Here is a 25,326-nt window from a genome sequence, read left to right on the forward strand (position 1 = left end):
CCCACCCTCTGCTTTTTCTTTTCTGTAGAAACTTCCATTCTTTTCCCTTTTTTTTTTCTTGGTCAGCCATTTCAAATATAAGCAAACTAATTTCTTCTCACAAGAGAAACTGCATATTGTTTTAATACTGGATGCTAAATAAACTGAAGTCATTCCGCTTATGTTTTAAAATGTGTAAGTGTGAAGAAAAAAAGGATCCTAGATCCTAGGGAACATTAAGGAATAGTTATTCCACTGGTTGAATATCAATGCCACAACCAGGAAGTATTATAGAGAAAAAAAATGGAAACTGCCAATTCTCAAATTTGGGAAATTGAAAAATAATTCTACGTAGTACATGTAGCTGAAAGTCCTCCTCCAATTCCAGTGATTCCTTTTGTCTTATATGCTCACAGAAAGGATTTTCTTTTTAATGTAAAATTTCATGAAGGGCATTACCCTTAAAACCAAGTCCTGTCTTTCTCTATTATAGAGTAAATATTGTACCAGTGGGTGTTTGCACTCTTCGATAATGTTATTCCCTAATATTTTGCTTTCAATTAGGCATTGTACAATACATGTTCAAAATTTCACAGCTTTTGTTGAAGTAAGCAAAAACTTTGTTTCTTCTATTATAGGATGTAATCAGGAATATCTGAGTTCAAATCTGACGTGTGACCCTGGACTACTCATTTAATCTCTCTCTATCTCAATTTCCTCAATCATAAGAGAAGGATAATAGGCCTGTCTCCTAGGGCTGTTGTGATAATCAAATGAGATGACAATTTTAAAGTGCTTGAATTATTTTATTGTTGTTGTTCAGTTGTGATTGACTCTTCAGGTTCCCATTTGGAGTTTTCTTGGCAGAGATACTGGAGTGGTTTGCAATTTCCTTCTCTAACTCATTTTATAAATGAGGAAACTGAGGCAAACAGGTTATGTATCTTGTCCAGGGTCACACAGCAAATAAGTATCTGAGATTAAATTTTAATTTATGCCTTCCTGATTCTAGACCTGGTACTCTATCCAATATGCCACCTAACTATAACACATTTAGTACTAAATAAATGCTTGTTTACTTTCTCCTCTGTGCCCATTCTACTGTCTACTCTCATATAAAAATACTGGGGAAAAGAATCTGTGCTTTATATTACATTGTATCTCTAATACCTTGCATGGCCCCTTGCATACATCAAGCCCTCAATAAATGTTTATTGATGGTTATATATGTCAAAAATCCATCAGCCAGGCAGGCTCTGCTTTAGTCTAGTGTTCTGTACCTTTCCAAAAGGTAATGAAAATGATACCTACTCCCAGAAGTTATATAAAAAATAGATTAGGGTTCAGAGAAGAAGGGCAGGTTGGGAAAGAAGGGTAGTTTTTTGGCCTCTAAAGATTTCTATGGTGTCATTAAAAACATATGGGAATAATTTTATTTTCTGGAGAATAGTAATTATAAATATAAATAAAGAGATTGTTCAAGCAAATCAATTATTCAGATAATCTTCCATTTGGGATTATCTGTATCTCTATAACAATGGAAATCATTGAGAATTGATTGCATATCCAGGCAATCAAGAGTGCTTTTGGGAATTGAATACTATATATACTTATAAGTTATTATTATGAGTGTCATATAACTTCTTTGTTATACTCCTCAGCAAAATGGTAGAAAGGATGCCTAAAATATTTACTTCAAAAAGCTTCCATGAGAATTGAAGAATAATATATCTAAGGCATTTTGAAAATATTAAACTCTATATAAGTGCTATTATTCTTATTAATAATGCTTTATATGACTTCTTCTGAGAGTCTTCTATAGCCAGAAATATGACCAGTTTTGAGGACTGAGGTAGAGAAGGGAGATAATAATATCCACAGAGTTATCGAAATAATGTTCTTAAAATGTGGGTCTGATTATGTTTTTCCTCTACTCAGAAAAACTCTGTGGCTCCCTATTACTGACCTCTAGAAGCAAATAACTATTCACCCTGGCATTTTGAAGGGTGAAACTCTTCACAATCTGGTATTCAATTTGTATTTCAGGTTCTGTTATATATTAATACCTTTCACAGTCTCTACATTCCAGTCAGTCTGGCCTTCATACTCGTCCTTATATTCAGCACTGCAGTTCCCATCTCCTTGTCTTTGCATTGGCCATCTCCCATGCTTGGAATGAATTCCCTCTTTGCCTCCATTCCTTAAAACACCTAGTTTCCTTCAAGGTTTGGTTTAAGTGCTCCCTTCTTCAACTAAACTTTCTTGATCATTCTCAGGTGTTAGCAAGCTGCTCTTCAATCAATTTGTATCTATTTTATTATGCTTATATGAGGACATTTTGTTTCTTCCATAGACTATAAACTTCTTGAAGGCAATAACTATTTTTCTTCTGTATCTCAGGCTTTCATATCCCACAGTTTACCACAGAGTCTGACACACAGAAAGCATTTAGCAAATGCTTATTGGTTCAATGATGTTGCACTATGAATTTTAAAAAAAAGCACTTTCCTCACAACCTGAAGAGACAAGTAGCGAAAGTATTATTATCTTGATATTACACATGAGCAGTCTGGGAAAGGTCAGATAATTTGCCCAGGATAACCCAGCTCATAGATGTTCAATAGGGTCTTCTTTACTACCTTCCATGAACTCCAAATCAGCAGCATGTCGCTCCCATCATTATACTCCATCTCTAGACTCTCTAACTTTACTCTAACTGTTCTCTATTGTTGAAATTCTCTCCACTTTCTGACTTTCCTGACTTCTTCAAGTCTCAGTTAAAATCACATCATCTACAAAAAGCCTCTCTGGGTTACCCTCAAATCTAGTGCTTTCCCTCTAAGATGATTTCCCATTTACTCTTCATTTTATTTTTTATGCATGTGTGTACATGTAATATATATGTATATATATGCAATATATGCATCTATGTAGATATGTTGTTTAATGTGGTTTTTTCTGGCAAAGTCTAACTCTTCATAGGGTTTTCTTGGCAAAGAGACAGGAGTGGTTTGCCATTTCCTCCTCCACTCATTTTATAGAAGAGAAACTGAGGCAAATAAGGTAAAATAACTTGCCCTAGAGTCTCACAGCTAGTAAATATCTAAGGCCTGATTTAAATTCAAGTCTTCTTGAGTACAGGAATTTTATTCACTGTGCCATCAAGCTGAGCCAATATATTTGAATATATCTAAACATATATATATATATGCATATATATATATAATTATTTATATGTTTTCTCCCTCCTTAGAGTGTGAGCTTCTCAAGGACAGGAACTATTTACTCTTTGAATCCCTAGTACTTAGCACGGTGTCTGGCATATAGTAAATGCTTAATAAATATTTAATTTGTTGACTTGAGTTATGACTGAAACTCAGATATCTCCCAACTTAGAAGAATAGGGTTTTTTTTCTTTTGTCCTTCCCTCTCCTCCCTTTCTATGCCTCTTCTGAGCTCAATTGAGATACTTTTTTTTCTTTTAATAGTTTAATCAGAAAAGAGACTCCTATTTATCATCCTGTTAATCATACTCCATGCCAAGCCCATCCTCCTTGTGCACTATAAATGCATAATGAAGTTGCATACAAAGCATTATTTTCTGTAACTATAACAGCTCAGTTTTTCTTATTTCTTTGCTCTTCTGGCTGCAGAAGAAACAGACAGGTTCAAAATAGTCTTCCAGTTATAGTGCAATGCCTCTATGCTAAGAATCTAAACATCAGTCCCCTCCTATGCTATCCTCAATGTCACTGATAGTTTCCTTGTTAAACTAGTAAAATATAATGGAATAACCTCCCATATAATCAGATTAATTTTATTACTCTCTAATCAATTTCCATGTGAAGTCACTGATGAAAAGAGAAGCAAATGAATTAGGGAACTGAGAGAAACAACCCATCATCTGAGGTCTTGCATACAACCCTCTGTAAACTGGAAATGGTGATACCTGTTGCCTTCCTGATTGAATCCAGCTCTTTATCATGTATATTTCTTACCTCTATTCCCATTCTCTCCATTCTACTTTTACCCCAAACATATTAGTCTAAAGCCATAGGAGGTAGGGCAAATAATGGTATTTTATGTAAGTAAATTACTTCCACCAACCAAGTTGGACTAAAACCATCAGTACTTCCTAGAAGCTAGGGCACCTTGTTCTTTCTCTCTAGCACTTGGTACAGGAAGTCAGAAGCACTGATAAGAGCCTATCATGTTTAGTCATATTCTCCTATGAACCAATAGTGAATAATTCAAATAATTTCAGCAACCTTTTTTTAATATGGTTTGAAGCTATATGCTTATTTATGTTTTGCCTTCTTTGTCCAGAAGATAAAATATGAACTCTTCAGCCAACTTACTATTTAAGTCTTATTTCATATTACTCTTCTTCATGGACTCTATTCCTTTCAAACTGAACCAGTAACCATTTCCTATACATACCAGTCTATCTTTTCCCCTCATGGATGTATTCCCTTCTTACTTGTAACTTAGAATTATTAACTTTTTTTTTTCAAATTCCAGGTCTGGTGCCACCTTCTATAAGAAGTCATGTCTGATCTCTCTAGATCTGGTGTTCTCTCTTGCTTTTGAAATGATTTTTTTTTATTTTGTACATTTTTGCTTTTTTATATTCATGTTCTATTTCTCTAGCAGAATGTAAACTCTAAGAGGGCAGGCATTATTTCATGGTTGTCTTTGTAACTTCAGCATCTGTCTCCAGTATCTTGTATAATAGAAACTTAATTATTATTAATTAAATTGCAGTTGAATTAAGTTTTTCTAGACTTTAGCCCCTGGATTTATCCACTAAGCCACTCTAAGATCCATTTTTAAATCAAAAACCATCTTTAGTATTTGTTTTTAATAGAAAAGTTTACCAAACATCTCATTTCAAAAACATTTTTAACAAAAGCAGGGTTTTCTTCTCTTTTAAGTCGCTACTTTAATCCTCTAATTCATTCATTTTGCTTGAAAAGCAATAGAATATAAGTAGCCATTAGAAACTGCAGTCTGCCTGATTTATTCATGAGCATTTTAACTGCCTCTAAAATATCATGGCTCATAATTATGTTACCTTTTGAAATTCACTCTGGGAATGCATCAATCAGAAAATAGGCAGCATATGTGCAAAATATGGATATGAAACAGAAAAAATATAATTTAAAATTGGATAGTTTCTGAAAACATTGTTCTTGCAAAATAAGAATGGAAAGAAGCAATTGTCTTCTAAGTATGTAGAACAGAGACAGTGATTCAGCCTGAATCAAAATGGTGCTCAAACTTGTAGAAAAGTGGGGAAAAATAGCTGATTAACCAATTGTTTGTTCCCTCACTTTCCCCCAAATAGCAAATAGTGATCCTGTCTATACATAAGGTAGGAATCTTTTTTTCCCCTCTGTTGAAGGCTATTGATTTAGAGGGGAAAGAGGAAACAATCAAGGACATGTATAAATAAATTGCAATTTCAGGTTTTAAAATATATGTATATATATGTACATATGTGTACTAATACATACATAATATGTGCGTGCCTGTTTGTCTTTAGAAAATGAAATATTCCACTTACCAATTAAAAGAAATTAATGAAAGGGGAGTGCTAAGATATATTCAATAAATCTAGTCAATATGTATTCTAAATCCTACCTTAATGTCATGGTAATAGGCCCTTGAAGGAGGGAGAGAAAGGAAAAGAGAAAGTCTGTAAGGGAAGAGAAATGAGATAAATGAGTGGAAAGACAAATAGGTTAAAGAAGTATAATCTTGAAAGAGGGAAAGGTATCAAGAGAGGAAAGCTGGGAGAAAGAAAAAAAACTTTAAAGGAAGAGACAAAGTAGACTGTCATTTTTGGCTGCTCTCCTTTTTTACAGATGCTGTAAAAGTTCATATTTGATATTATCATCTTTATTAGATTCAAGCCAGATCTTCCTCTAAACAAATTCAAGGTAAGATGTGGGCTAAACTAACAATCATGGAAAACAGTCCCAATGAAGTAGATCTTTTTCCTTCTCACTTCCAATATGTCTCCCAACATCACACATGTGTATAAAGATACATATTACATACACATAAACATGAACACATAAGCAGTGAACACAAATTTTTGAGTTGCTGGATTAGTCACTCTCCTGAGAGAGGGAAAAAGAAGTATGGCTTTGGATCCAGAGTGGAGACACTCAAAAACTTCATAGATAACCTAACAGTCATGGTTTCTTCACTTTCTTTTGTGACCTCAACTCTGAGACACATGCAACAAGGGTTTTCTATCTATGCAGAAACAGTTATGTAATTATTTGTTGTAAACCTTAAATTTTCTTAGACTTGTGAATGTTGGAAATTTCACCATTGGAAGGTTTCATGCTTGGAGGGAATTTCCTACTGATAGTGGGAACTCTATTGGAATGTGAACCCCCTTGGCATGGGAGGTTCCTTCTCCTCCCTACTTGGGACTGCTTTAGGACAGAAACCTTTTGCTAAACAATGGAAAGGGCTTTGACCTATGCTTAAGCATAGAACAGGAAGTTCTTTGAGTCATGATTGATTTTAGAATTGATACAATAGAGATACTTGGAATGACAGAACCAGGTCTTGGAACTTACAATCTCCACCCCACTCAGTCCTAACAGGATTTAGGAAGGGCTGCAAAATAGATCAAAATTTAATTATTTGAGAATATGACCTTCAACAGACATGTGCAAAGGGGCAGACCTCTGGGCTGTCCTGGGTTAAACTAGAGCCACCATTGGCACAGGGAAGACATGGACAGTGATTGGTAGATGTGAGAACTGAGGGGAGAGAACTGAGATGGTTTCCTTAAAGATAGTGGGGTCTGAGGACTGAGGGTGGAGAGGTTTTGCTCTGAGAGGTTATGCTCTGAGAAGTTTTGCTCTGAAGGAGGCTGGAGGTGGAGGCCGATGAGACTGTTTCTCCATTTTGGTCACGTGAGTGATAGGGACTAATCTCTTTTCTTTGCCTCAGCTATCTAAGGGCTTGGGCCTTTTGGCCCAGCCTAAACAGAGGGGGTATTTAAGCCCTATTCCCTTCTCTCTCTCTCTCTCTCTCTCTCTCTCTCTCTCTCTCTCTCTCTCTCTCTCTCTCTATCTCTAATACCTTTCTTCCTCCTGTTTGTAATTAAACTCCATAAAAGGTTGACTGCTGACTTGAGTTTTCATTTAGGAATTACATAGCTGAATTCCTTGGCGAACTTAAATTAATATATATCAGTCTTTTAAAGTGATTTCCTTATCACATTGTTAAATTCAGGGCATTTAAATATTAAATATTGAGGCATTATTTTGTCTCTTATATTCCTAAATATTTGAAGATACTTGGTGATATTAACTGGAGAGTTCTCTAACTCCCTGCTTCCGTTTGAGTGTAACACCTATGTTAAAGTGTTTCTGCTCCCTGTGAAGTCCCATGGAAGTTGTGTTGTTGTTTAAATAGTTAGAGCAGACAGGTGAATACAAAAACCTTAAGCCCAACAAAATGAAAATGGCTTCACAAAGTGGATGACTAAAAGGTTTGTCATGTTTGAATTGATTCTGTTATGATGCCTCACAGATTTGAAACAGTTACAAAACTGGAGGAAAAAATACCCACTTCCAAAGATTCACATGATTTCCTGGCAGAACCAAACCTAGTATTACAAGTTCATTTCTAACAAGCAATGAATAAAATGTTAAAATCTATAAATTCTTTGGCTCATTCTCTCACTGTCTCTGTTATCAAACCTAGTCAGTACTAAAAAAAAAAAAGAAGAACAGGCAAGTACTGTGTTTTATACTCAATCAAATCCAAAATCTTTTCTTATGAAAAGAAGCAGCAGATTGTTACTTTGGATTTTGGCAGCTGAGGATGTATTACCAATATTCTTGGCTCATTCCTGGTTATTTCTTATCAGAGAAAGAAAATTGCAGAGTGTGTGTCATGGGGGAGATTGGAGCTCCTGGAAAGTGTTCTGAGATATGAGGCTAAAGGCAGTGTCCCCACCCAAGCCATGGCAAGGGTCCAGCATCCTTCTCTAATCTCTAACCATTGGCATGACTTAACCCCTTCACCCCAAGGCTATTTATCTTTTTTCCCCTTTGCAAATGTCTGCCATTTAAATAACACCTCCCACAGTCTCATCCTGTGATGCCATGGCTACAGGAGGTCAATAAATACCAGTGACTTACTTCCAGTTTCCTGAGATCACATGTTTCTGGAAAGGGAGGAAAGAGCACTGAACCAGAGATTAGGAGAGTGGGGTACAAGTTTCAGTTTGGCCTAGTTTCCCTGTGTGAGCTTGTTCAGGACTCTTTGCCTTAGCTTCCTCATCTGTAAAATAAAGGAGTTGGATTAAAGGGATGTCTGAGGAATCTTCTAGCTCCAAAATGACTTTCACTATCAATATAGTCAGGGGCAGAATGGTCGAATGGAAAGTGACATGGGAGGTCAGGAAGACTTAGATTCAAGCTGTCCTTCACATACTAGCTGTCTCATTAAATCATTTAATCTCCCAGTTTTTTCAGGAAACTCTTTAAAATGATAAATAGTTTTTCTCTACTTGTGGAGGTTTCCCACTGAGAGTTCATTACACCAATGAAACTTCAGGTCTCTGTCCTCTCTACTGCCAAAGATTTACTAGCAAATTAATTATTTGCAAGATTGGTATATCATAGAGTATATCAGACTATAGATTATTGGGGTGGGAGGGATAGGTGGGAAGAGGGTGACTGGGTAATGGTTTGGCAATTGGCAACTTGCTTTTGTTTCCCTCATATTTCTTTTAACATTTCTCTGGAGGAAGTTGGCCTTTAGCATTTTGAAACCTAGCTAGATGTAGAGAAGGGTGTGTGGGTGAGGTGATGTGGGAGAAAAGGAATGGTTCATTTCTTCACGGATAAAACTACAGATTACAATACCTGAAAGTGATCTTAGATATCCAAAGCCTTTATTTTTACAGAAGAGGAAACTGAGGCTCACAGTTGTGAGGTTGCTTTCCCAAAGACATGAAGAAAGATCTGCAAATAACTGAGAGCTGACTTGGAAGAATGTGTCCAGACTAAGGCAAGCTTAGGTAGAAACTTTCTATAAATAATTACATGAATGAAAAGAACTCACATTTATATAGCATTTTAAGATTTTTAAAGGGATTTAAGACTTACAACTAGAGTCAAGGAGGGTCTTATTGCTAAAATATGGTCAAAAATTAAACAACTATCCACTTAATTATGGCAAAAATTCTTCTGTGTCTCACACTAATCAAGGATTTGTTTGTATCTCACTCCACTGTGCTAAAGGACCAGTGACCAGGGAGCTGAAATGCTGGTTCCTTGAGAGCAGGAGCTCTGGCACTGAGAGAGAGAGAGAGAGAGAGAGAGAGAGAGAGAGAGAGAGAGAGAGAGAGAGAGAGAGAGAGAGAGAGAGAGAGAGAACGGGAGGGAGGGAGGGAGGGAGAGAGAAAAACTTATGCATATATGTTGAAATAGATTAAAATAACTAATCCTTAGTCCTGTCATTGCTTAATGGCAGAGGATATAATAACCTCACTTGAGTTCCCCTGTTCCCATGGAGATCATATGATTCCTTACTTGCCTCAAAGAGAGTGTCATCTTCTAAGTTTATGCCAGACTCAGGTTGGGAGGTACAAGTATTAGAGTTGATTTTACTTCCAGGGGACTCACACTTCCATTAAAATCCCAATTTCAAGTCAAGATATGATGCCTTTAAATTTTAATACATGCCCAAGAAAAGGCAGTGAAGTATGCTGGAAAGAGCTCTGGATTTGGGATCATAGGACCTGGATTCAAATGCATACCTAACACTTCATAGAGGTATGAACTTGGGGAAGCACCTTTTCTGCAATTGTTTTTTCTTCTGTAAAATGAGGGGATGGTATGAGGTGACTCTTAAAATTCCTTACAGTTCTAAATCTTATATCCACCAAGATCCCATTCTCTTCCCCATCTCTATTCCCCACAAGTATATATCACCATCACCACATGGCTGGATATTTTGAACATGGAATCATTGATTTCTCTTCCTTAAAATGAATCCCCCCACTACCATCCACCATGGACATTAAGCATATTCATTCAATAACAAATAACATTTTTATTTGGACTTCTAAGAAAAAGAACAATTATCAGAAATTACAGACTTCTCTTGATTTGACTGAGCAGAAATGAGACTTTTCACAAATTGGCTATTTCCATTGCAAGAACTGTCAGCCCTAATTGATCTAGCAAGAAAGAATTTATGTCTTTTGGGGTTCTTTAGATCTAAGGCTTGAGTCAAGGTTTATTATGTAAGTATTTTCTAATGGTTAATGAACTCTGTTACCTCCCCCCCAAGCAAACAAATGATGAAGAAAGGATAAACTTTCTTCTACATACACATTTACATCCTTTCTTAAGAACAATTACTTTTTCTATTTTAATTTTTCCTTCCCATCCCCATTGCTACTCTCTTAGCAGTAATACAAATACATACCTCACAAATATGACAAATTCCCACACTAAAGGGACAATGGTAAATAAATAATGGCACAAGAGCCAGGTGAGATTTTATCCTCTCTATTGTTTTTATTATTGCCTAACTCAATGTTTTACATTAAGCCCCACAATACATGGCTTCAAAATTGACTCTGGTCACAAAGAACCTGTTATTGACCAGGAGTGATACAGATGTCACTTATGATATGACTACATGCCAAGGCTAGAGGCAAACAAGAGAGTATCCTAGACTATTGTAAATAAATATCACTTGGTAACAGAGGAATAGGAAAGGAGTCTTCTGAAATATCGTATTCTTTTTTTTCTCTGTACATAGTTCATACTGTACCCAAATTACAATAAGAAAGACATAGCCCATAGAAAAGGAAAGAGTTCTTATTTTGAGGACAGAATCTAGGGTCAGGTTCCTTTCTGACACCTGACTGTTTTTTTTTTCTATCCTTTCTAAAGGAAAGCTGGAGAAACAAGTCACAGATATAGCACTCTCTTATTTCCCCTTCATCCCATCCCATTCCAATAAAAATGCAAAAACCAAAATAAAACAAACTCCAAGGGTACAGGAATGCTAATCACCATGGTCCATGCATTGAGTGAATCCTACCCCATTGGAGATGTCCTTTAGCAAACTGTGGTTCTAGGGAGAGGAAAGGGTCTCAGCAGGGTGCAGATGTCCTTTAGTATCTAGAAAGGAGATGGTCTTTTGGGAAAGTCTAGCCACTCCAGAAGTCCAAGGTTTTAGGGGATGTTCAAGGAGGAGGCAGTTTTACGGGACATGATGAGGATGGTCTCTTTGAAAGGTGATGATCTCTGCATAATGAACCAGGACTGAAAAAGTAATAGGTGGGACCAAGAAGCAGAAGTTTGTTCTTTAGAAGGTGGTGGTCCTGGTAAGGGTGCCATGCTTGCCACAGGGTTCTGGATGCACAGGCTCCTGCTGACAGGGCAGAGCTGGGCACATGCACCCACCCCCTTTGCTCTTGAGGGCTGTAGCATAGTAGTCCAGTGGTTCTTCCTCAGCAGCAGAAGCAGCATCCAGGAGACAACAACGAAGGCAGAGCACCCTCTGGAAAGAACGCCTGAAGTTATCTGAAAGGAAGCCATATAGAATGGGATTTGCACAGCTGTTAGCATAACTGAGGATGAGTGACACGTGGTTAGCAGTGGCATCCAGGCTAGGCATAAAGAGGTTCAGCAGCTGTACCACATAGAAAGGCATCCAGCAAAGCACAAAGACAGCTACCACCATGAGCACCAACCTGGTGATCTTCTTCTCTGATCTGCGTCTCTGCTGCCATCCAGCCCTGAGGGCCACTGCTCTCATCTTGCCCACAATAAGCAGATAACAGAGGCCAATGGCTAGGACAGGAAGGAGGAAACCCAGGAGAAAGGTGTAGACCACAAAGACAGCAGACCAGGCTGGGTGAGGCCAATGAAGGTTGCAGGCCACAGCCTGGCCCCCTCGAGTGGGCTTTGTATCTGCAAAGATGGTAATGGGCAGAGTGACCAGCAAGGATGCTAGCCACACTCCTCCATTGATGAGCTTGGCCACACTGGGCCTTCGGTAGGTGGCAGCTCTCAGGGGGTGCACCACAGCAATATATCGGTCTACACTGAGCACTGTCAGGCAGAAGACACTGGTGAACATATTGAGGCCATCAACACTCAGCACAGTCCTGCAGAGGGCAGAGCCAAAGGGCCAATGGCGTAGGGCAGCAGAGGAGGCCACAAAGGGCACACTGAGCATAAAAAGTTCATCAGCAATGGCCAGATTCAACAGGTAGATGTTGGTGGCGGTCTTCATCTTAGCATATCGTAGAATGACAAAGATAACTAAGGCATTACCCACCAGCCCCACCAGGCACACCAGTGCATAGATGGACTGTATAATTATCATTCCAGCCTCACCCCCTGCCCCGCTTCCTTCATCTTCCTCCCCGCTCATACTTCCCTGGGGGCGGCTGACATTGGGGGCCCTGGGCCAGTCCGTCCAAAATCCAATGATTCCTGTCGTTATGGCTTCCTCCACCCCAGGGGCCAGTGTCGAGGGGCCACTCATGCCGGCAAACGGCCCATCAATGGGCTGACCGCAGGTGACAGAAGAGAACCAATGAAGAGGAGATGAAGAGAAGAGAGATGCTGCAGGAGCCCCTGCTGTCAGCCAGATGTGAAGCTCTCAGCTGGGCAGTCAGGAAAGAGGGAGGAGAAAAGAACTGTGGCTTTGCCCGAGGCTGCAGTGGTGAAGGCTCTGGAGGCTGCTGCAGCTGTAGCAGATGTGTGCTTCTCAACTGCCACCGAGTCTGCCTAAATAGCGAGTGGCTGTCACCCACTTAAAGCTGCTTCCAATCCTGAGCAGGCTCGGCTTTGATTTGCTTCACACATACCCACTGTTGCATGACAATACGCTCTCTCCCTTTGGCTCTTCTTTTTTTTTTTTCTCTCTCTCGCACCGCCCTCCCCCCACCTCCCTCCTTCCAGATTCTCTTTTCTCCCGTTCCCCTCCCCTCTCCTACTTTCTCCGTCTCTAAAGTCTCCAGAAGCAGCTCTCTCACTCTATCTGTATTCTTTGTTTCCATCAGAATACATCCAGAGGGAGGGGGATGAAAAAGCAGGGCTTATTTATTTTTTGGCTTAAAAAAATCATTTTGTCCACCTCAACTCCTCTGAAGTCCCTTTTGGGACAATTCGGGGAGGAAAGGGATGATGGAAGGGAACGAATGAGGAGGAGATGCGGTTGTACTACATCCCAGAATGATATCTTTTCACGTTTCTTACTTCAGATACATGGGCAGCAGCTTATGTGTGGCCTTAAATCGTCTCTCCAATTCCCTGGAAGAGGTGGAAAGTTAGGAACAGGAGCTCAGTGCAGAGAGCAGCTAGGTCTAGATGGTGGTGTGAAGGAGATAAAGCAGGGAAGAAAAAGCCAAGTAATCCCAAACCCTGGACTGCTTCTCTGTCTCTGTTTGCTTAGTTCACATGGGAGCTGTCCATGGCTCCTAAATCCTAAAATCAGCAGAGATACTGGTTAAGCAAGTATTACCGCCTTCAATCTCCAGCAACCTCTGGCATCCTACACAATTTTCTGCAGCCATCCTTTGGGGGTGAGAAGCATACTTCCTATAAACTTCTTGCTTTTACAAACAATGGTCCAGTCCAAAATCTGGTCAAGGCTGGATAGTGAGGTGAGATCTGAGTTAAAGATCCAGACTTAGAAACTCAGGAAGGAGTCAGAATCTGACTTAAATTTGAAAAATGGCAGATTTTTTTGTACTCAAGAAAATCCTTCACTCCTCCAGAATTCTGTTTTTAACCAATGATACAATGTGATCTTTTTTTTTTTTTGGTAGACATTTTATTTTATCAATTACATGTTATAACAATTTTCCACATGAGTTTTCTGAAGTTATATCATCCAAATTGTCTCCCTTCCTCCCTACTTTCCCCTTCCTGGAAAAATGGTAAGCAATTTGATCTTAGTTATACATGTATTATCATGCAAAATATATTTCCATGTTCATTTTTATAAGAGAATACCAACCCCAAAAGTAAAATCATAAATAAACCAATGTGAAAACAGTATACTTTGATCTGCATCCAACCCCAACAATTCTTTCTCTGGAAGTAGACAAAATAGACAAAGCATTCTTTGTCACAAGTCCTTCAGAATTGTCTTGGATCATTGTATTGCTGAGAATAGTTGTCTTTCACAGTTGGTTACAGGATATTTCTATTACTGTGGACAATGTTCTCCTGGTTCTGCTTATTTCATTCTGCATCAGCCCAAGTAGGTCTTTCCAGTTCTTTCTGAAATTTTGTTCATTTCTTAAAGCTCAATTATACTCTATCACCACTATATACCACAATTTGTTCAGCTATTCCCCAATTAAGGCCTCTCAAAGAGCTGTTATAATATTTTTGTACAACTAGGTCCTCTCCTCCCTTTTACAAAATCTCTTGGGGATACAGACCTAGTAGTGGTATTACTGAATCAAAATACATGCATTGTTTTATAGACCTTTGGGCATATTTAAAAGTTGCCCTCCAGAATAGTTGGATCAGTTCACAACTCCACCAGCAATGCATTAGTGTTCCAATTTTGCCATATTTTCTCCAACATTTATCACTTTCTTTTTCTGTTATATGTGTCAATTTGATAAGTGTGAAGTGGTATTTCAGAGTTGTTTTAAATAGCATTTCTCTAATAAAGAGTTATTTGGAACATTTTTCATATGATTGTTGAAAGTGTTTATTTCTTCGTCTGAAAACTCCTTGTTCATCTCCTTTGATCATTTATCAATTGGAGAATAGCTTATATTATTAAAAATCTGACTTAGTCCTCTATATGTTTGAAAAATTAGACCTTTATCAGAGAAATTTGTTATAAAAAGTTTTCCCCAGTTTGTTATTTCCCTTTTAGTCTTGGTAAAATTGGTTTTGTTTGTATAAAAACTTTAAAATTTAATATTGTCAAAATTATTGATTTTCCATTTTGCAACATTTTCTTTCTCATGTTTGGTCATAAATTCTTCCCTGCTCCAAAAATCTAACAGGTAAAATATTCTATATTACCCTATTTTCCTTATAATATCATTCCTTATGTTTAAATCATATACCCATTTTGACCTTATCTTAGTATAGATATTAGTCCATACCTAATTTCTGCCATCCTGTTTTTCAGTTTTTTTCCAGCAGTTTTTGTCAAATAGTGAGTTCTTATCCCAAAATCAAGGGTCTTTGTGTTTATCAAACACTAGATTGCTGAGGTCATTTACCCCTAATCTATTCCATTGATCCACCCTTCTATTACTTAGCTGGTACTGGATTGTTTTGATTAGTAGAGTTTGAGATCTGGTACTGCTGGGCCACTATTCTTCACATTTTATTTTCATTCATTCCCTTGATATTATTGATCTTTTCTTCTTCCAGATGAATTGTTATTCTTTTTTTCCAATTCTATAAAATAATTTTGCAGTATTTTGATTTGGTATGGCACTGAGTAAGTAAATTAATTTAGGTTGAATTGTCATTTTTATTATATTAGACTATCCATGACCAATTAATGTTTTTCTAATTGTTTAGATTTGACTTTGTGTAAAAAGTGTTTTGTAATTGTGTTCATACAATTCCTGTTTGTCTTGGCAAATAGATTCCCAAGTATTTTATATTGTCTAGAGTTATCTTAAATGGAATTTCTTTCTCTATCTCTTGCCATTGGACTTTGTTGGTAATATATGAAGAAATGTTGATGATTTATGTGGGTTTGTTTTGTATCCTGCAATTTTACTTGTTATTAATTATTTCAACTACTTTTTCAGGTGATTCTCTAGGATTCTCTAAGTATACTCATATCATATTTAAAGAGTGATAGTTTGGTTTCCTTTTTGACTATATTTCTAATACAATATTGAGTAACAGTGGTGATAATGTGAATCCCTGCTTCATTCCTGATTACCAGGAAGACTTCTAAGTTATTGCTTTTGTCAGATAATACTTCCTAATAGTTTCAGATAGCTACTACTTATCATTTTAAGGAAAGACTCAATTACTAATTTGTTTTCTACTGTTTTTAATAGAAATGGATGTTGTTTTATGTTAAAGGCTTTTTCTGAATCTATTGATACAATCATGTGATCTCTATTAGTTATGTTTTGACAGTCAATTATGCAGATAGATTTCCTAATATTAAACAAGCCTTACATACCTGGTATAAATCGCACCTGGTCATAGTGAATAATCCTAGTGATATTTTGCTATTCTTTCTTTGCAAGTTATTTTATTTAAGACTTTTGCATTGGTATTCATTAAGGAAATTGTTCTATAATTGTCTTTTTCTGTTTTTGCTCTTTCTGGCTTAGGTATTAGCAACATATTTGTGTCATAAAAGAGAATTTGGTGGGATTCCTTCTTTGTCTATTTGCTAAATAGTTAATATAGTATTAAGATTAGTTGTTCTTTAAATGATTAATAAAATTCATTTTAGAATTCATCTGTCCCTGGGTTTTTTTTTTAATATGGAATTCATTGATGGCTTGTTCAATTTATTTTTCTGAGATGGAATTATTTAAGCATTTTGTTTCCTCATTTGTTAATCTGGGCAATTTATGTTTTTGTAAATATTCATTTGTTTCACCTAGATTGGCAAATTTATTGTCACATAATTAGATAAAATAGCTCCTAATGGTTGCTTTAATTTCCTCTTCATTGGTGGTGAATTCACCCTTTTCATTTTGGATACTGGTAATTTGATTTTCTCTTTCCTTTTCAAAATCAAATTAATCAGTGATCTACCTATTTTATTTGTTCTGTTTGTTTTTTCAAAACATCAAATTCCTAGTTTTATTTATTAGTTCAGTAGTTCTCTTACTTTCAATTTTACTAATTTCTCCTTTGATTTTTAGGATTTCCAATCTAGTCTTTAATTGAGAGTTTTTGATATGCTATTTTTCTAGTTTTTTAGTTGCATGCCCAATTTACTAATCTGTTTTTTTCTCTATTTTATTCATGTAAGTGTTTAGAGATATGTTTTCACCTAAATATTGCTTTGGCTGTATGCCATAAATTTTAATCTGTTGTCTCCTCATTGTCATTCTCTTTAACAAAATGATTGATTCTTTCTATAATTTATTTTTGACACAACCTTTTTAAGAATTATATTGTTTAATCTCTAATTAATTTTTAATTTAAAAAAAGATAAGGAAAAAAATTACATTTTGATAAAAGGCTACTATATATGATGAAGTAATATCAATACCAAGCATGTGCATCAAAATGATATAGCCTCCAAATTTGTAAAGGAGAAATTAAATGAACTTCAAATTAACCAATGCTCTACCTTTTCCCCCCCATAGAACCAGCTCCTATTCTTATTTATTAATTCAGTAGTTCTTTTACTTTCATTGTTATTAATTTTTCCTTTCATATTTAGGATTTCCAATTTAGTCTTTATTTGGAGATTTGTAAGTTGTTCTTTTATTAGTTATTTTTAGTTGCATGCCCAATTGATCGATCTGTTTTTTCTTTATTTTATTGATATAAGCATTCAGGGATATACATTTTCCCCCTAGTATTGCTTTGGCTATATCCCATAAATCTTGATTCATTGTCTATTCATTTTCATTCTCTTAAATAAATTAGTGATTGTTTCTATGATTTGTTCTTCAACTCACCTGTTTTGAGGAATTTGATTATTTAGTTTCCAATTAATTTTTAATTTGCCTTTTCATGAAACCTTATTGATTATAATTTTATTGCATTATTGTATAAAAAAGCTGCATTCATTATTTCTGCTTTTCTTCATTTGCTTGTGAAGTTTTTATGCCCTAGTACATGATCAATTTTTGTATATATACCATGTGATGCTGAAAAGAAGGTATATTTCTTTTTAACCCTATTTGGTTTTCTCCAACTGTCTATTAAATCTAACTTTTCTAAAATTTCATTCACTTCCTTTCCTTATTTCTTATTTATTTTTTGGTTAGACTTATCTAGCTCTGAGAGTAGAAGGTTGAGGTCCCCCACTAGTATAGTTTTACTATCTATTTCCTCCTTCAGCTCCTTTAGTTTCTCTCTTGAGAATCTGGATGCTATACCATTTGGTACATATGTACTAAATACTGCTATTACTTTATTGCCTATATTGCCTTTATTGGGATGTAATTACCTTACTTGTCTCTTTTAATCAGATGCATTTTTGCTTTAGCTTTGTCTGAGATTATGATTGCTAAAATTTATCTTATTTGAAGCCAAATAGATTCTGCTCCAGCCTCTTATCTTTATTCTCTGTGTGATTACCTGCCTCCAATATGTTTCTTGTAAATAATTTATAGTAGGATTCTGGTTTTTAATCCACTTTGCTATCCACTTCTATTTTATGTGTGAGTTCATCCTATTTATATTCACACTTATGATTACCATTTGTGTATTCTTCTCCATCTTTATTTTCTCTTTAATTCTTCCTTTCTCCTTTTACTCTTTTCTGACACACCAGTTTTTGGCTTTTAATCATCTTCCCCATTCCCCCTCCCTCATATTATCCCTCTTCCCACCACCACTTTTCTCATTCCCCTTCTAATTCTCTAAAGGATAAGATAGGAACCTATAGCCCAGTGAATCTAGCTGCTCTATGAGTAAATTCCAATGAGAGTAAGATTTAAGTATTGCCTATCTCTACAATTATTTTCCCCTTCCCTGTAATAGTTTTCTCCTTACCTCTTTATGTGATATAATTTACCCCATTTTCCTTCTCTCTTCCCATTTCTCTTAGTGTAATCCTCTTTTTCACCTCTAGATTTTTAAAAATATTCTTCTAAACAGCTTACTATCACACCCTCTGTCTATGTATACTTCTAACTTCAATGATAATGATTAAAAAAATAAGTTGCAGATATCATCTTCCATATAGGAATATAAACAATTTGACCTTATTGAAGACCTAATTTTTCCCCTTACTTATGTTTCTCTTCAATGTTGTATTTAGACATCAAATTCTCTGTTTGCTTGTTTTTTTTCTTCAGGAATGCATGGAAATATTCTCTCTAATCAATTATATAGTGTTTTAAGTTTTGCAAATCTCTTTATATCTCTTATCTCATTTCCTCCTCACAACAACCCTATTTTATAGATGATGACATTGAGTTTATATCCTGCAGGGATTATTTCTACTAGTTTTTTAGCTGATTTTATTGGATTCTCTAGGTATACCATCATGTCATTTGCAAAGAATGATAGTTTAGTTTCCTCATTGCTTTCTCTGATCTCTTCAATTTCTTTTTCTTCTCTAATTGCTACTGCTAGAATTTCAAATACAATATTAAGTAGTAGTGGTGATAATGGGTATCCCTGCTTCACTCCTGATCTTATTGGAAAGACATCTAACTCATCCCCATTGCAGATGATACTTGCTGATGGTTTTAAATAAATACTGTTTATTATTTTGAGGAAATGCCCGTCTATTCCTATTCTTTCTAGTGTTTTCAATAGGAATAGGTGTTATATTTTTTCAAAGGCTTTTTCTTCATTCATTAAAATAATCGTGTGATTTCTATTATTTTGGTTGTTGAAATGGTCAATTATGTGTTTTCCTAATATTTTCCTAGGTTTTTTCCCCTAATATTAATCCATCCTTGCATTCCTGGTATAAATCCCACCTCATCATACTGAATAATCATTGTGATAACTTGCTATAGTCTTTCAGCTAGTATTTTATTAAATATGTTTGTATCTATGTTCATTAAGGATATTGGCTCATAGTTTTCTTTCTCTGTTTTTGGTCTTCCCAGATTGGGAATCAATACCATATTTTTATTATATAGATGATAATGTTGAGACTCCATGAGTTTAATGACTTGTCCAGGGTTATAGAGTGAATAAATATCTGACATAAGGTTTGAACTTAGATCTTCCTGATTCCACTTTACCCACTACATCACTAAGCTTCCTCATGTAATTGACAAGTCTCAAATGATATTGGGGTTGCATATTCATTATTGAACTAAAAATGTCCTCTTTAGTCCAGGTACTTCATGGTCCCCAATAAATACCTCTCTCTTTTTTTGTCTCCAATCAATGTTTTTATTTTGGTATTCTTAACATTTTAGATATTCTCCTGGCCAGTGCCTAGAATGGAAATTCTTTACCTGGATTCTATAGACTCTACTGTGTTTATGGATAGAATATAGGACATCCATAAATCTATAAGACAAAAAAAATTTGAATCTTTTTTTCAACAACTTTTTAATGAAATTTAGTGTCTAAAAATATCATTGTGGTCCATTGGACCATATGAGAGTCCATGATACAGAAAAAGCTGAGAACCTCTGGCCTTGAACATCCTTAGAATAGTACCCTCTAATAGATTTTAGTATGACATTTAATTATAGATGGGATTGCAGAAATATCAGTAAAACTAAGAAGATGGATGACCTAAGGGATTTCTATAGAGGAGCCCAAAGCAATATAAATAGATAGTAATCAGTGAACCCACCCTAGAGCTCTTTCTCCAGTGGAATCAGTTCATAACATGGCAAAAACATATGTATACCAAGAAGGGAGTACTAGTCTTGTATATTCTTTAGGACAAAAGGTAAGAACTGATAAAATACTTATGTCAAAGGAAATCAATGTGGAAAATGAGACCCTCATAAAAAATCCTTTCAAATACCATTTCTAGTCGGCATATAGGTATATGTGGGTGGGGAGGAGATAATTTCTGACATTTTGATTGAATTTCTGTAATCAAACCTTGTTAGCTCTCAAAGTCAATCATCAATTTTTTATTTCATGCTTTGCATTTTAAAACATAATCACTAAGTGATACAGGAAAAAAAAATTGTCATTGTGAGCAAGAGACAAGAGATAACAAGTGATAAATACCATTCAAGTTTCTAGAAGTAAAGGGTGTCAAGTCAATATGTAGGCAGTAGGAATAAGAGAGTTGAGATTATTTTCATTTCATCATATGTATATGTAACCTAGGATCATGAGCTAGCCCTTTATTTTTTTGGTAAGTATGGCAGTAACATTTCCTCTTTGTCTGAGGTATAAGTACCTTTTGCCATATATACATCTTCAATAACAAACAAACAGACAAATCAAAAGCCCTAACATGCACCATCTAACATGGGGAAACAATTGGAAAACTCATGTTAATGAGCACCTAAGAATTTACCCTTGTAAGGGGGAAAAGGGAGTTATTTATTAAAAAGGTTGTACTGGATTATTTAGGAATAGGGTCACCAGGTATTTATATTAATTCCAAAAAATTTATTTTCAAAATATAGAAAGAGTAAGGTAAGAAAACCAGAGAGAGGATAGGGTAAGATATCTAGCCTGAGCACTAAATAATTTATTCCTGGTCCCTGGCTCAACCTTGGCAGGAAGACTTAGTTTCAGCCAGTCTTGGCAAAGCCAAGGACCTGGGGAATACTAGTTCAAGAGGTAGGTCTCTCCAGAGGTTAGTTTCTTCAGAAAATATCCAGGAAAGTGGTCAGCCTTTTCACTCTCCTTGTCTGTCCAAAAGGAAGAGAGTTAAGAATAGCCTCACCAGGAACTGGGTCTCACATCGAGTCAGCAGATTCTTCTTCAGCCTCCACTCCAAGTAGAACTTCAAGTAGAACTGACTCTGGAAGTTGTAACTCCCTTTTAAAGACACTTTCTTTTGCATCACTTCCTTTGCCTTCCCCTAATGTTATGTCTACCAAGCACAGTTGAAGCTTTGCTTTAAGACTGCCCAGGGGTAGTTAGTTTAATTCCAATTCATTACCACTATTGCACACATGGGTCACAGACCTCCCCCCACTCAAGTATGAATGGGGTGTTTAAACCTTTGGTGATTAAATCTAAAAATGGGCAGATCTCCCCACTCAACTTTTAAGTACTATGTTTACACTTTAGGTGATTAAATTTAAAACTGGGCAGGGGTTGCAATTTAATCTTCACAATCAGGGGAGAGTTAATTAATTTTATTTTCACAATCAGGGGAGAGTTAAATTTAATCTTAACCTCCTCTTATGTCTCTTCTGAAGCAGAACTTTTCCTGTAAGCAGGAATAGTTTCAACAGAATAGGCTATTATTCATGATTATTGTTCTTTAGCTTCGTTGGCTCCTGAATTTAAACAGCCAACAGGAATGTTCTTACCAGTTCTATCTTAGCTTAATTGGGTTTTTGTCATTATCATATTAAAAGAATATGTTTAGGCAGAATGATAATTGCATTGCATCATCTGTGAGGATATTAATGCAATATTTATGCAATCATTTTTCTTTCTCTCAAGATTAGGAAAGGTGAAAGTTCTAATTTTAATTTAGTGTTATACCAATCCATTTGATGAAAATAAAGAGTGGGCACTATATCTATTAAGTGAAGCTCTAAGTATAACATTATGTTTAAATTTGGACAGTTCTCAAGGAATTGAATATCCAAATCTCAAAAATTAATTAAAGGGAAAGAAATTAAGAGGCTACAGATTTATCCTCTCCCACTCAGAGAAAGAGACAAAGAGAAAGGAAGAAGATATATAATCATTGAAAAACCAATAATACAAAATATTTTCCTCAGTATAAAAATGAGCAATATCTTGCTGAATAAATACATAGTTCTTGAATTCAGTGACTATTTCATTCCTGTTTTTGTGTTCCCAAAACTTTGCACAAGTAGATGCTTAATTTATCGCACTAATGAAAGTATCACTGGAGGCTTTAAGAAATTGAATTTAAAATCCTGACTCTTAGTCTTCATTTGTGTGACCATGGACAAGTATTTGAAATAATCTGGGTCTCTATCCTTTGCTCTAAAATAAAGTTGTTAGGTTTCATAGATTTGAATGACCCTTCCAACTTTGGAGCCCATAAGTTCATTTGCATCATTTTTAGATTTATTCAGTAATTTCTCTCTTTTCTCTGGGATTGAAAATTTTACTATAGAAATTTTCTTAGGTAGGAATAATGTCAGTAGATTTGATTTTTTCATTTCACACTTACTCTGTCCAAGAAACTTGGTCTGAAGGCCAGTAGCCCAAAGCATTTGAACTTAGTAAGAAGAAGAAGATAGGGAACCAATTTTCCTTCAAGTCAATGGAGGATTAAAAGAACATTTCTAATATGTTCCTGACCTTAGACCAGTATCAATGACTTTAAAAGACTTTCATGACTGCACAAATAAGGAATTTATTAACTCTTGGCATTCGTAGTTCAAAGTATAATGTACTTTGGTTTTCATGTTGTCATTGTGAAAGTTTTTTTTAATCAATTTGCCAGTAAAGTATCAAGCATTAACTAAATGTCTACTCTATATCAAGCATTGAAATAGGACCTGGCAAAACAAAGAAAAAAGTGAAAAAGTCTCTCAAATCAAAGAGCTTACATTCTAATGGGGGAATATAACTTGTTAGTCTATAGGTAAATAGTATCTCTGTCTCTCACTATATAATATACATACATTTGTTTATATATATACCCACATATATCTATTTGTACAAAAATTTATATGGCTATATGTATGTGTGTATGTATATGTATATGTGTATGTATGAACGAAGAGTACTCTGTAAGCTTGAAGCAGTGCTCCCTCTACCCCAGGAACAGAGTATAACTTCAAAATATGAGCAAGGTAAGAAAATGAAACAATAACAAAAATTAGAAAAATGAATAAAAGACAAAGAAAAAAATCTGACTTTGGGAGGTTACTTTAGTGACAGGGAGCTCAACATAAAATTTAAGAAGAGAACAATAGTGTAAAAATGGAAATGTGTGAAACTTCAAAGGAAAGTGTGAAAGGGCATTAGGTCCTCAAGGAACTCCTGGAATAACTTGAAAAGAAGTTTTAAAAATTAAATAATAAGAGAATTGCAAGACCATCAACAGCTTGGGGGAAAAAATCAATGAATAGAACAACTTCCTAAAAATTAAAGTGAGCTACATTGAAATAGAAAAAAATACACTGGGGGAAAAAACAAAGCTCCTTAAAGAATAGAATTGGGAAAATGAAAAAAGAAACATAAAAGCTCAAGGGAGAAAATAATTTCCTAAAAATTAGAATTGGACTAATGAAAGCTAATGACTCCTTACGACATAAAGAAACAATAAAACAGTCGTGGGAATGGAAAAAAAATAGAACAAAATCTGAAATATTTAACTCAAAAAACAATTGACCTAAAATATATATCCAGGAGAGAAAATCTAAGAATCATCAGAACAGCTGAAAGCCATGAAATAAAAAAGACCCTGGACAGCATATTGCAAGAAATCATCAGGAGGAATTGCCCTGATATTCTCAAACAAGTGGGAAAAATAGAAATGGAAAGAATTTACCAATCTTCTCCTGAAAGAAATCTCAAATTTAAAATTCCAAGACTATTATAGGCAAATTCCAGAACTCCCAGGCCAAGGAAAAGTTATTGCAAATACAGTGATTCCTCAGTTTTTCTAAATAATCTGTTCTAAAACTGTAAAAATTGAATTAGTCTCTAGTAATAAAAATATTATATTTTATGAGGTCTATTAAGGATTATTAGAATTCAAGGAATAAAGAAAATATAGAAATAAGAAACCACATGCCCATGGCTGATTAGCCAATTCAGAATACCCACACTTAGCTTACTTACTACATTATTGCAATGGGAGAGCAGAGCATACAAGAGGGAGAGGTAGGCATTACTTCCAGTTTAAATACTAATTGTGATTTTGCCCAGGTGGAGACTCAGGTGAGATTATAGGGAATTATGGGGAATACCAAGGACTTCTGGGGATTGAAGTCTAAGGTTCAAATCTCCATTTTTACATCCCCCCCCTGAGGCCCAAGGAAGACTAGTCTCTGCGATGGGTCTTATAAATATACCAACTTTGAAATTACAATAATTTGAGGATAAGAGAATAAAACCAATAATTGCTATGTGCATTGACAAAAAGCCAGTTAGGGGGAAATCCCTCTTGGCATAAGAGTATACATACAAATAAATGTTCAATCAACCAAAGTTCATTCTTGATCTTCTCATGCAGCTTGTGGTCTGGAGGCATCTTCATGGTATCTTCTCCAAACAGTTCAGTTTCTGGATTGAGAGAGGTAGCATGTTTCTTAACCTAAAATTTCTCTTTCAAGGAATTTAAACTTTGAAATTAAAAATAATAATAATAATTATACATCTTCCCCCCCCCCCTCTGAACAGGGTGATTGAAAAACACAGGGATCATTTAGGGATACATGGCTGAGTTATGAGGTATATGAATCATTTGGCAAGAGAAATAAAAAAACATAAAAAAATCCAAAAAAAAGATAATTTATGGATGAAATATAGACTATCAAAATCTTATGTGTAAAAATGCTAAGTAAAGGAAAAATAAATCTATAACAGGTCCTTG

The 25,326-nt window shown here is 35.6% G+C and overlaps 1 protein-coding gene and 1 long non-coding RNA gene across 3 annotated transcripts in view; both read right to left on the bottom strand.

Moving 5' to 3' along the window:
* Nucleotides 1–10,054: 10,054 nt before the first annotated feature.
* Nucleotides 10,055–13,432, bottom strand: SSTR4 (somatostatin receptor 4). Its single transcript, XM_001382059.4, has one exon. The coding sequence runs from the start codon at nt 12,529–12,531 to the stop codon at nt 11,344–11,346; it is 1,188 nt and encodes a 395-aa protein (XP_001382096.3). The 5' UTR covers nt 12,532–13,432; the 3' UTR covers nt 10,055–11,343.
* A 5,239-nt stretch (nt 13,433–18,671) lies between these two features.
* Nucleotides 18,672–25,326, bottom strand: part of LOC103104513 (uncharacterized) — a 51,959-nt gene continuing 45,304 nt past the window's right edge. For both annotated transcript variants that reach the window (XR_008915599.1, XR_008915598.1), the window contains one exon: nt 18,672–25,016. This is a non-coding gene — a long non-coding RNA (uncharacterized LOC103104513). The remainder of the gene's footprint in view (nt 25,017–25,326) is intronic.

The sequence above is a fragment of the Monodelphis domestica genome, chromosome 1, assembly GCF_027887165.1.
Source record: "Monodelphis domestica isolate mMonDom1 chromosome 1, mMonDom1.pri, whole genome shotgun sequence".
NCBI classification, from domain to species: domain Eukaryota; kingdom Metazoa; phylum Chordata; class Mammalia; order Didelphimorphia; family Didelphidae; genus Monodelphis; species Monodelphis domestica.